General features: G+C 54.0%; 1 protein-coding gene and 1 pseudogene across 1 annotated transcript in view; one reads left to right on the plus strand and one right to left on the minus strand.

Annotated features, from left to right (window-relative positions):
- The window catches only part of SLC17A9 (solute carrier family 17 member 9), a 14,944-nt gene extending 10,338 nt beyond the window's left edge, over positions 1 to 4,606 (minus strand). The window contains exon 1 of the mRNA XM_006106661.3: positions 4,089 to 4,606. Within this exon, the coding sequence (XP_006106723.2) occupies positions 4,089 to 4,441 (353 nt within the window). The 5' untranslated portion in view covers positions 4,442 to 4,606. The remainder of the gene's footprint in view (positions 1 to 4,088) is intronic.
- A 1,425-nt stretch (positions 4,607 to 6,031) lies between these two features.
- LOC102437261 lies at positions 6,032 to 8,807 on the plus strand (annotated as a pseudogene).
- Positions 8,808 to 11,903: the final 3,096 nt, after the last annotated feature.

Here is an 11,903-nt window from a genome sequence, read left to right on the forward strand (position 1 = left end):
CCGGAGCCGCTCCTCGGGCCTGCGCTGGGGAGGCGCCCACGCACCGGGCTGCCGCGGGGCTCACCACGTCCCGGCCGAGCCGGCGCTGGGCTCCACAGTCGGTGCGGAGGGGAGCGGCGCGGTGGGGGGCCGTGTCTGCCAGAAACCAAGTGGGATCCAGGCGGCAGACATGGGGGCTTGATCTGCAGGGGACCCAGAGCCAGTTTCCCACCTGCCAGCTCCCCCCCAGGCTCGAGCTGCACAGACGACTGAGGAGGACGGTCCAGGGTGAGGCCAAGATCACCCCAGGACGGCTGGAGCCCACACCTGGCTGCGGACAAGGCTGGCGGGGACGAGGGACCTGGGACAAGTTGCCTAGCCTCCTCAAGCCTCAGTTTCCCCAATGAAGAAGAGCCCATGATGTCTGCCTCCTTCACGAGCCAGTACACAGCAAGGTGCCCCACAAGTTCCGGGTGCTCCCACAAGGAGCCACTGTGACTGGCCCAGAGGGAGGCATGGCAGCCATGTCCCTCTCCTCTGCCGCCTGCCCACACGGCCGCTGTGCTTCTCCGCAGGGGGGAGGGAGACAGGAGGGTACAGCACCCTCCCTGCTGCCCACAGAGGCTGCTGTGCCCCACAAGCAGAGACAGCTGATTCCAGGTTCGAGGCCACCGTGCAAGGGTTTTGGGATGAATGAATCTACGTTCCAAACCGCCAGCCTACTACCCCAGCATGTCCAAGTTTGCAGACCAGGTCCCGTCTGGAGCTGGGAAGCTCCTGCTGGCTTCTGTGGTCTGGTGCACGCCCGACATGACTTGGAAACCCCGTCTCTTCCCTGAGCCTCAGTTTCCCCATGTGTGCAGTGAAGAGGTTGCATTTCAAGCTGGTTCTGCAGGTGCTCAGCGGGGTGCCACAGGCTGAGGCCCCAGGGCACCCTCTGCCTCTACCTGCTTCACATATTGGAACTTCCTCCCCGAGCCCCTGGGAAATAGGTCCTGTGCTGAACGTGGAGCCCCGCCTGGCCACACCTCCCCAGAGGCCAGGGCAGGTGCTGTACTTGGAAACGGTCCAGTGATCCCTCAGTGTCTACTGGGGAGGGACCCTGGCCGACATGCCCTGGCCCTACTTCCTGGTTCTTAAAATGCTACTCAGAAGCCTAGACAAAAACAGTCTCGTGGTGGCAGATGGGGCAGGTCTCAGTGGAGCCTGCCCTGCCTCAGAGGCCAAGGTGGAGGGGGCACTCCCACCAACTCTCCCTCCGGTGTTCACAGAGCGAAGAAGGCGTTGGGTCAGGCCAGGCACCTGCAAGGCCCCAGAGCTCCCAGCAGTGCTCGCTCCCTGCCCGCCTCCATGTCTGACATGGGACCCAGGAGGGTCAGGGCTGCAGGCTCCATGTGGGGTTCTGCCACGTGGGCTCTGAGCCTGAGGCGCTGGCATGTGCACTCCTCCGGGAGGTGTAAGGTGCTGTCTGCTTTCCCCCTAGGCCAGGGGTGGGCAACCCCTGGCACGCGTGCCAAACATGGCACGCCAGTAACTTTTGCTGGCACATGAAACCCTCTCTTATAATCTTCCATTTACAATTTTTTTCTTAATATTGACTTTTTTATTTTTCAGATAAATTCAGTGTAGGTGCATCTTAGATAAATAAATAATTTTACATAACAAGTTATCTTAAAGACCATAGACATGGATTGACGAGAGAGGGGAAGAGCAATTTCTACGCCTCTGCCTTAACTCTCCCTGCCTTCCTAGATCCGACCAGTGTTTTGGTTTCATCCACATACGCTTGTGAATCTTTGTTCTCAGTGATGAATTTTGTTAAGTCTCGTAATAGGAGTAGCCTGACGGATGATAGTAGTAGCTTGTGCATATCTCTGAAGGTCACGAAATATAAACCTGATGTAAAATCTCTGTCATCAGTGATGCAGCAGCAAAAGTCCCACTGATAATATCAAATGGAGTCATAAAGTTTTCTGTTGGACTATCAGTGTACATGTATACATTAAAAAATAAATGTATTTTTCATCATCATATACTGTGTTTTTGTCGCTCGAATGAATTTTATTATTTCTTCAAGGTTCTTCACATATGTACACCTTAAGAGATACCAAGTAGGCGTAACATGTTCTCAAAAAATTAGGGTTGGCACGCAGAAGAATTTTGAGTCAGAGATTTTGCTGGTTTTGGCACACACTCACAAAAAAGTTGCCCACCCCTGCCCTAGGCCCTGGAGGCCTCCACAGCCCCGTCCCTAAGCTGGAGGGCAGTGTAGGCCAAGTTGGCAAAGGGATGTCCCTAAGCTGTTGGGGACGCAGAACAAGGATGTCTGGCTGGAAGGGGTGACCCAGACCCAGAATGCTCAGCCCTGCGTGGCAAGACCGGTCAGGAGAGGCTGAGACTGAGCCCCGCCTACTCTGACCAGCCCTGAGCCTCAAGCTTGAGTCCAAGTCATCAGATGCCTCCTGTGAAGCAACTAGAAACGCTTCCTGCAATGGCCCTGTGCCAGCAGCATCCGCGCACACAAACACGCAGCCACGTGGCCCCTTGACTCAGAAACGGGAACTATGCAGGCGCCGCAGGCCAGGAGGGCAGCAAGCCAGAGAGCACACGTGGGTCCATGGCTGCTGGTCGCCCCTCACCTGGGATGTGGCTGGAGAGCGGCCCTGCCTCCTGGGCCGCTGTGAGCACAAGACGTGGCAGTCCAAGCAGAGGGCACGCAGAGCCAGCGGCGTCAACAGTAGCACTTATTATTATTATTATCCAGTCATTGGTGTGAACAACCTGCTCCCCCACTGAGCACGACTCCATCCAGCACCCCACAGGCCCATCCGGGACACCCGCCGGTCCTGACTGTCTGTCCTGGGACTCAAGTGCTGCTTTTCCACCGGGTGGAGGAAAGCAGCTACAGCAAAGCCAGCCCAGGCTACTAAACTGTCGCAAGAGAGAAGTTTGCAGACTGTTCCATAGCCCTGGGCACAACCTTCTGCCCAACTGGCTGCCAAGTGGGCCTGCCACCTGGCTCCCTCCATAACCAGCAGGTTGTGGAGGGAGGAAGTGAGGGAGAGGCTGGCCAAAAGCACCCCTGGTCCAGGCACACCGCTAACAGTCCCCAGTCCAACCTGGGGAGACACCAGAGCTGGGCCTGGGCTTTGGGTCACACTCCCTGCTCCCTGGCCGTCCCCAGGAGCCGCCTGGCTTTGGATGGCTTCTTACAAACGCCAGCTTCTCCCTCTTCCCCAGCAGCTTTGCCTTCATCTTGACCCCAGCACTGAGGACTGTCCCTTCGGGTCTTCCCGCAGCCCTGTGCTGGGGCAGAGGCAGGAAGGGGCCATTATTCTGCCCACAACAGGGAGGCCCCGAGAGCAGATTCACTGGGGACCCAAACCTGGAGGTGGACAAGCTCTGGAATTTCAGGGCCTGACTTTGGGCCCGGGATCCAGCTGGCTGGTCCTCAGCCCACAGAACCAGAGCAAGCGCTGAGCCTCAGTGGCCTGGGGGCTTTTCTGGGGGCTCCCGACTCCTTCCTGTCTACACAGTAGTGGAAACAGATATGAAAAGGAGTGGGTAACCTGCCTGGGCCCTTCCTCTCCTACTGCCAAATTCTCCTCCTCCTACCCCCTCGGGGACCTGGCCCACATCACACACATGGCCTGTGGTGGCAGGACTCAGTCACCCGCCGAAGGCTCCTGCCTGTGGCCCTCTGACCAGCCCCTGACTGCCCCATGGGGTGACTCTGAACTGCTCCCCTATGCTCTCAGGTGTGGTCCTACCTGGCAGGGTCAGTTCCAGCATGTGAGGCCAGGCCAGTGAGCGCTGGCTCCTCCCCAACCAGGAAGATGCCCCTGTCCCAACCAGGCCTCCCAGAATGCCCCCCTGCCTGCATGACCTCCTGGGCCCCAGCAGCCAAGAGTGGGCGAAGGGGCTGGATGGCAGGGAGGAGGGTCCCGCGGTTGGAGTTACTTGTGCACTCCACTCCTTCCTCCCCAGGGTGGTGCCTGCCCCCCATGAGGTGCAAAGAGGCCCTGCGGCTGGACGCCTCCCCCAGGATCCTCTCCCCACAGGATGCGCCGCCCCCTCCCCTGATCCCCGCCCACGCCCCTCCTCCTCACCTGGACCACTGGGCGTCCCCAGCTGTGTCCTGGTGGGCCTTGTCCGGGGGCGGCTGCATCAGGAGCGGACAGCCACGGTGCACACTGAGTCCCGAGACCGGCTCCCGCGGCCCACAGCGCCGCCCAAGTCCACGTGTCAGTCCCAGCAGCGCTTCCGTCCGGCGCTCCCAGGACGTGTCGCCCCAGACGGCCACCCCGCGGGGTGGGGGAGGGGAACCGCAGCAGGCGGGGCCTCCCCTCCTCCCGCCCTGCGGGTGTCTGTCCCCGAGGCTTTCAGCATGCCTCCCTGTTTCAGGCGCTCGCGCCATCTGCCCTGCTCCCTGAGCTCCTGGAGCGCCAGCACAGGCTGCCATCACCCCCCCACCCCTGGCGGTGGCATGGGCTCCCCTGCAGCTTTGTAGGGGCTGGGCCAGGTGGCCATTGCTGAGCCAGGAGCCTGCTGCCCCATCTATAAGTGGAGATGGCTGGTCTGCACCTCACAGGGCTCTGTGCCATCAAATGAAAGTCAGGGGAGTCTTACCTGGATGCAGGGACAGTAAGACTCAAGTGTAACCAACTTTTCTTTAAAAAAAAAAAAGAAGTTATTTTTATTGATTTCAGAGAGGAAGGGAGAGGGAGAGAGAGATAGAAACATCAATGGTGAGAGAGAATCATGGATCGGCTGCCTCCTGCATACCCACCACTGGGGATTGAGCCCACAACCAGGCATGTGCCTTGACTGGAATCGAACCTGAGACCCTTCAGTCCTCAGGCTGATGCTCTATCCACTGAGCCAAACTGGCCAGGTCAAGTGTAACCAACTTTTCAAATAAATCTTTAAGAGTGGGCTCCAGCCTGTGACCTTGAACCAGGTGCAGTGCTGGGGTAGTCAGTGCCCACGTGCCCACAGAGCAGGTCTCACTGAAGGGGCTGAGTTCTGCACGAAGTTGTTCTGGGCTTGGACCACGTGCCAGGCCTGCGCTGGAGCCAGAGCTGAGGCCCAGGGCCCTCACCAGAGAAACCTCTGCAGCGGGTCTCACGCCCACGTGAGAGATACAGTGAGAACAGAGAGGAGAGGCCTGAACGCTGGGATGCAATGGCAGTGACTGTGTTTCTGGCCACATTCTGCTTTTTTCAGGAGCTGCCACCTGCTCACACTCCATCTCTCACCTCAACCTGTATCCACAGCAGCCTAGGGACTGGCCACGTCCTTCCACACTGAGCCCCCAGAAGCTCCTCCTGCATTTAGGACAAAGCCTCAACTGTCCCTCCACCACAGAGCGGCCCTTCCAACCCTCCCTCCCTTTCGTGCCTTGAACAGTGTGCCCCTGGTGACCTTGCACCTCTGCCCTAGGGCTTCACACCTGGCTTCATTCATGCTTGCTGACCAATGGCTACTCTTCCATCCACGGGACAGAGGTGGTGGTGATTTATTCCCTTGAGGAGCCCTAGCCCACAGCTGAGAAATCTGTTGCTAAATTCAGTACCAACAGTTTCCCATTCTCTGCCTGGTAGTTCAGCTTTGTCCATTGCACCAGACTCTCTGATCATCATCTATAATAATAAAAGTATAATATGCTAATTAGACCGGACATCCTTCTGGACAAAGCCGGGGCTGCGAGGGAAGCCTGGGTCCCAGGTGCCTGCCAGTAGCTGGAGGGAAGCCCGGGTGCCAGTTGTCAGAGGGAAGCTGGTGCCGGCAGCCAGGGGAAGGCAGGCCTACTCTTGCATGAATTTCGTGCATTGGGCCTCTAGTTTCCTATAAAGACCTAGAACCACATTGTCGTGGATGTTGGTTATTTGACTACTCAAAGTTCCTTTCCTCCTGCAGCTTATGTTCTGGGCAGGGAGAGAAAACACAGGAAGAATAAGGGGGCGGGGGTGGGAAGGGTTGTTTCTGGAAATAGTCTGGGCTGGGCAGTTCCTGAAAAGTGTGCCTGAAAACTTCAAATGAAGGAGGAAATATGCAGGTAGGGGCCACAGGGCTCTGCGGGTGGGAGCCATCAGAGTGGCACGGATCACCTGGTGGGCTGCTCAGGGTGTGGACAGCTCACGAAGGCCAGGGTGGAGGCAGGGAGGCCAAGGCCACTGCATTACTCGGGGCTGAGGATGGGGGCTCCAGCCAGGGTGGAACAGTGGGCTGAGAGGAGCTGAGTGCAAGCGAGGGTGGGTGGGGGTGTGATGGAGAGAAGGCTCGAGGCAAGCATCTGACACTTTCAACACCCTGAGCTTGTCAGGGCCTCCTGTCCTAAGGCAGGAGGTCTGGCTGGCAGCCAGCACTGCTAGACAAAGTGTCACAGTCCAAAGGGAGCCTAGAAACACTGTCGCTGCCAGACTGGGGTGGACACCCACTCTTCAGGCTCCTAGCGCAGGCTCCTAGCGGATCCCAGGAGTACCCCATACCTAACTGCCCTTGAGGAGTGACTAGGGGGAAGCATGGAGAGAATTCCAGGAGACGGTTTAGCACCTGGAGTGCACAAGGAGGGCAGAGGAGGGTGACAAGCAGTCCTAGCAGGGGGATGGTTCCGCCTCCTTCTTTGGGGCCCTTCCTTTACTTTCTGCTGCCTGGAGACAAGCCATAAAGGTTTATGGCTAAGTCACGCCTTACTATAACTGCCTTCCCAGGCTCCAGGGCCACAACCTGGAGCTTTTTGTAAAATTCAGACTCAGCAGACCAGAGCCTGTATCTCCCCCATGCCCCTCCCCCCACGTCACCTCTGCCCCCTGTGCAGCCCAACGGGCACAGTACCTCCTGAAGGTAACATATGACATTTCTCTACACTGTGGACAGGTAAAAGGAAGCAGTAAAGAATTGGCTCCAGCCCTGACCGGTTTGGCTCAGTAGATAGAACGTCAGCCTACAGACTCAAGGGTCCCAGGTTTGATTCTGATCAAGGGCATGTACCTTGGTTGCGGGCACATCCCCAGTAGGGGGTGTGCAGGAGGCAGCTGATCGATGTTTCTAACTCTCTATCCCTCTCCCTTCCTCTTTGTAAAGAAATCAATAAAATAGATTAAAAAAAAAAAAAGAATTGGCTCCAGACACAATTTGAGTGAACCAAGGGGGCACCCTGCTTTCGAGCTGAGAGGATCAAGAACAGAACTGTGTACAATTTCACCAGCAACCAGAAAGACAAAGTTTATGGTGAGACATGGTGAGTGAGATACGGGTCCTCCACAAGGGAGTCGTGGAGGCCTGCTGCTGCTCATTCTGAGAGCTGGCGAGGCATTGCTTCCTGACTGTTCCAAGCACTGCTGTTTGACACTTGTTTCATCCCAAGAATATGACCGCAATGCGAGATTGAAGACGCGTCACTTCCCGAGTGTGGTCAGGCAGGTCCTGCACCGTCCCTCACCCTACTCCCTCCCAAGTCCTCCTGCCCTGGCGTGGGAACCTGGGAATCCTCACTGGCTGTGTGCTTGCTTCACTTTCTTTTTAAATTTGTTTAAAATATATTTTTATTGGTTTCAGAGAAGAAGGGAGAGAGATAGAAACATCAATGATGAGAGAGAATCATTGATCGGCTGCCTCCTATTGGAGATCGAGCCCAAAACCTGGGCCTGTGCCCTTGACCAGAATCGAACCCCGGACCCTTCGGTCTGCAGGTCGACACTCTATCCACTGAGCCAAACAAGCCAAGGGACTTGCTTCACTTTCAAAAGCCAGTTAGGGATTTTTTTTTTTTTTCAAAATTGACTGGTTGGGTCCTGTCACTGCAAAGCTGACCCATTTCCTCCCATCTTTTTGATACTTTTACATCTGGAGATTTTCATATTTCTCTAAGATCTTCTAGCTAAATACTTAAGCCTGGGTCTTTCTTACAATCTAGCTCTTTGGTGTTTTTTTCTCTCTCCTTCAACTCAGCAACAAGAGTGTGGATTTGGCTTATCCCCAAAGCCTGCCCTGCTCTGAATCATCCAAATCTAGGGAGCCTTCACCAGTGCCTGAGATTTATGAGCCTGAAGAAAACTCTGCATCCTTGCAAATGTCATCTGCTGAGACACTCCACACAGACTGCAGTCTCTTCTCTTCCTTCCTCCATGGACCAGCTTATTCAGACCAGCCCTGATTCTCCCACCAGTCCCAGCGCAACACTACCCACCTCTGTACGGAACAGGACAGGGAAGGAGGAGAAAGCCCAGGTCAAGAAACAGAAGATCCGACCCGTCTGCTCACAGACCCAGCTCTGTGTACTCAATGAGAGATTTCAGACAGAAACATCTCAGCCTCCAGCAGAGGCAAGAACTTTCCAACATCCCGGACCTTAGCTACAAACAGAGTAAGACCTGGTTCCAGAACCGGAGAACGAAATGTAGGAGGTGGCAGAAATACAACTGGCCAAAGAATAGCCACCGTGTGACCCCGTGAGCTCAGCAACTACAGACTCCCCGGGCCTCTCCTCCTGCCACCGGGGATGCCTGGCGAACGCTTCTGGAAACCGTTCCGTGTGGAGCAACCATTCCTGGGCCAGCCCGTCTTGGAACTGCCCTGCCTGGAACTGTCAGACCTGGTGTCCCCAGGCCTGGAACAACCAATTCCTTAGTTATGGAGAGGAAGCCCTGCAGCCCCAGATCCAATTCCGGCAAAATCCTGTCAGTGATTTGGAGGCCTCCTTGGAAATTGCTGGGGAAACCTATGATGCAATACTACAAGCCCCTAAATATTATGGTGCCCAGCAATCCGCGGGTTCATTCCCAGATTATTCCATGAGCATATCGCCTGAGTCCACGAACATATAGCCATGAACAGAGTGTGATGACGGGTATATTACTCAATCTCAGTTTGGGCAGTGGCTGTATTACCTCTCCTAGGATTTTTCTACGTATCTCTGCCTTGATGTGCTGCTTCTCATTATGCCTTCTGTGCCAATTTGGAGGGTGGGGGTCGGGTATGATTGGAGTCTAAGTAAAGAGGCTTTGTAGTCTTGCTGCTGTTAGACAAATGATAAAAGATGCCTCTGGCTATAGATAATTAGATATAATCCTAGATCTAGTATTTGGATAACTCTAGATCTAGAATCTTAACCTCAAAAATAGAAAGTAAAAGTACAAAGGTGTGTGATAAAGGATTACTCATGTTTTCTGGGATTGGGAGGCTTGTTAAAATCCTCAATTCAGGTGAATGGTTAAGCTATAATGTGCTTCACTGATTTCCTCTGCCCCTTTTGCTGTTTTACTACAACCTTTAATTTGTTTATTACTCAAGTATTTGTAGATGTTTTTTGTATTTTGCTGTCATGACAATAGTACCAGTTTGGCTGGTTGGTTTATAAGTTTACATACAAATAAATAAAACATCTACTTTACCATTAAAAAAAAAAAAAGCCAGTTGGGAAAATGACTATCAGACGCTGTGGTCTGTGGACAGAAAACCTTGCTTATGTGAGCAAATCCTGCTGACGTGCCTGCCAAGTGAGACATCACAGCCAGGCGGTGACGCGGCGACCGGCAGAGGCTGTCACTTCCCCCGGCGACTAGTTCCTGTGGACACAGAGGGGAGGCTCTCCCGCGCTCTGCACTAGTCCCGCAAGCTGTGCGTCTGGGCGTCTGCCCTCCACAGCGCCCGCTCCAGCCAGGGCCCTCACTTCTGCACTTCCCTGGAAGGCACTGGAAGTGGTCACCCTAGGGTTTTTTAAAATACATTTTTATTGATTGTAGAGAGGAAGGGAAAGGGAGAGAGAGAGAAACATCAATGAGAGAGAATCATGGATCAGCTGTCTCCAGCATGACCCCCACTGGGGATCAAGCCCATAACCTGAGCATGTGCCCTTGACGGGAATTGAACCTGGGACCCTTCAGTCCGCAGGCCTATGCTCTATCCACTGAGCCAAACCGGCCAGGGCCACCCTAGGTTTTTTCAGGCGTCCACAGCTGCCTTCACCTGGGAAGGTGCAGTTGACCCCAGGGGACATGGGCATGAGCACCACAATGAGAAGGTCCTGGGACTGGCTGCAGCCACCCTGATATTTAAATGTTTGGAAATTTCATAAGTAAAAAACTTACTTGGGATATTCCAATTCAGCTTAAAATTATGCAGTGGGCTAGCCAAACAGTTCTTCCTTCACAAAAATGAAACTTATGGTAAGTGCCAGAACTCTAGAGAACAGAGGACAGGTTCCAAACAAGACACACAGACGTGCACAGACGAGACACACAGACGAGACACATACAGACACCCACAGACAAGACACACACGAACATACACACAGATGAGACAAGATACAGGGCTGCTCCGAGTGGGGACAGAGCAGCAGCCAAACAGAAAGGCTGTGGAACTCCACTTTCCTCCCAGCCTTCACACCACGTCTCACTAGATCAGACTGCACTTAATTCTTATTATTAGTAGAATAACTTTATGAAAGAAAGCTTTCAAATGACCACTCTGAGAAAAACGTAAAAAAATTTTACTACAAAATTGATGAGGCAGTAAAAGCAACCTATTCTGCATTTTTCAAAAGGTGCTGGGCATCGCCCGGCCAGTGTGGCTCAGTGGTTAAGTGTCAACCTATGAACCAGGAAGTCATGGTTTGATTCCTGGTCAGGGCACATGCCCAGGTTGCAGACTCCCAGTGGGAGGTGTGCAGGAGGCAGTCGATTGATGATTCTCATCATTGATGTTTCTCTCTCTCCTTCTCCCTTCCTCTCTGAAATCAAGAAAAATATATATTTTGAAAAAGTTTTTTTAAAAATGGTACTGGGTGTGGACATGCCTGCAGAAACAAAATGGAACTTCAGAATCACATGTAGAGTGCCACGGAAGGTGACGGTTTATCCAGTTTACATGACCAATGCGACAGCACAATCTGAGTTTATGGGTAATCACTACGGTCAGGACTTCCATTGCCCCACACCTCGGCCCTCACACACAAAGACACCGTCAGATTTAACGATGTAGTAACTGCACACGTGAGCGATCTTATACAGCATACACTAATAAGAAAAGGTGGTGAAAACAGAATCCAGGGAGAGAAACCAAGATGGTGGCATAGGTAAACACCGGAAATTGCTGCCTCCCACAACAACTTCAAAAATACAACGAAAAGACAAAACGGACATCATCCAGAACTACAGAAAGGCTGGCTGAGTGGAAATTCTACAACTAGAAGGAAAGAGAAAAGCACACTGAGACTCAGAGGAGGTGTGGAAGTAAAGTGCAGAGGTACGCAGGCTCGCGCGCACGCACGCAAAGGGGCTGGTACCTGAGGCCGCAGCTGTCTTTTTGAATTGGGAGGGAGTCACAAGCTCCCGACTGCTCTGAACTCCGGTTCCGGGAAGTCTCTGGGGACCCAGAGCTCATACGGGGAGAAACTGGACTGTCTGGCAGCAGGCAGAACTTGGAACTTGAGGGCGGCTTTCCCTCAGAGGTGCTAACGGCAATTACCGGGACACTGAGTGGCGGGCACCCTTAGGGCAGGCTTGAGGATCAACCATAGCTGCTTGCTCCGCCCTGTTGATTCCTAGACCCCGCCCCACCCAGGCTGTGCGCAGAGGCTTTTGCATATGAATGCCCTGGCCTTTTGCAACCTGAAAATTACCTAACAAATTGCAGCTGGGCCAGACAGGCCCAGAACTTCCAAGAGAAGTGCCCAGCCCCACAGCAGCTTGCATTGCTTCACAGCTGGGCCTCATCTGGGCACCTCCAAACCCCAAAAAAGGAAGGGGAATCTGCAGATCTCTTCTTAGCTTCTGCTGGGTAGCCTCAGGCAGAGGCTAGATTAGCACCTCCTTAGAGATCCAAGAGCCAGTGTACCCAGTGGTCAGAGTGGGACCATCCAGATCACAACTCCTCAGATCTGTAAGGGACACACTCAGGGGGCAGACTCAGTGAGCACCAAA

Source organism: Myotis lucifugus, unplaced genomic scaffold (assembly GCF_000147115.1).
Source record: "Myotis lucifugus unplaced genomic scaffold, Myoluc2.0 scaffold_879, whole genome shotgun sequence".
NCBI lineage: Eukaryota > Metazoa > Chordata > Mammalia > Chiroptera > Vespertilionidae > Myotis > Myotis lucifugus.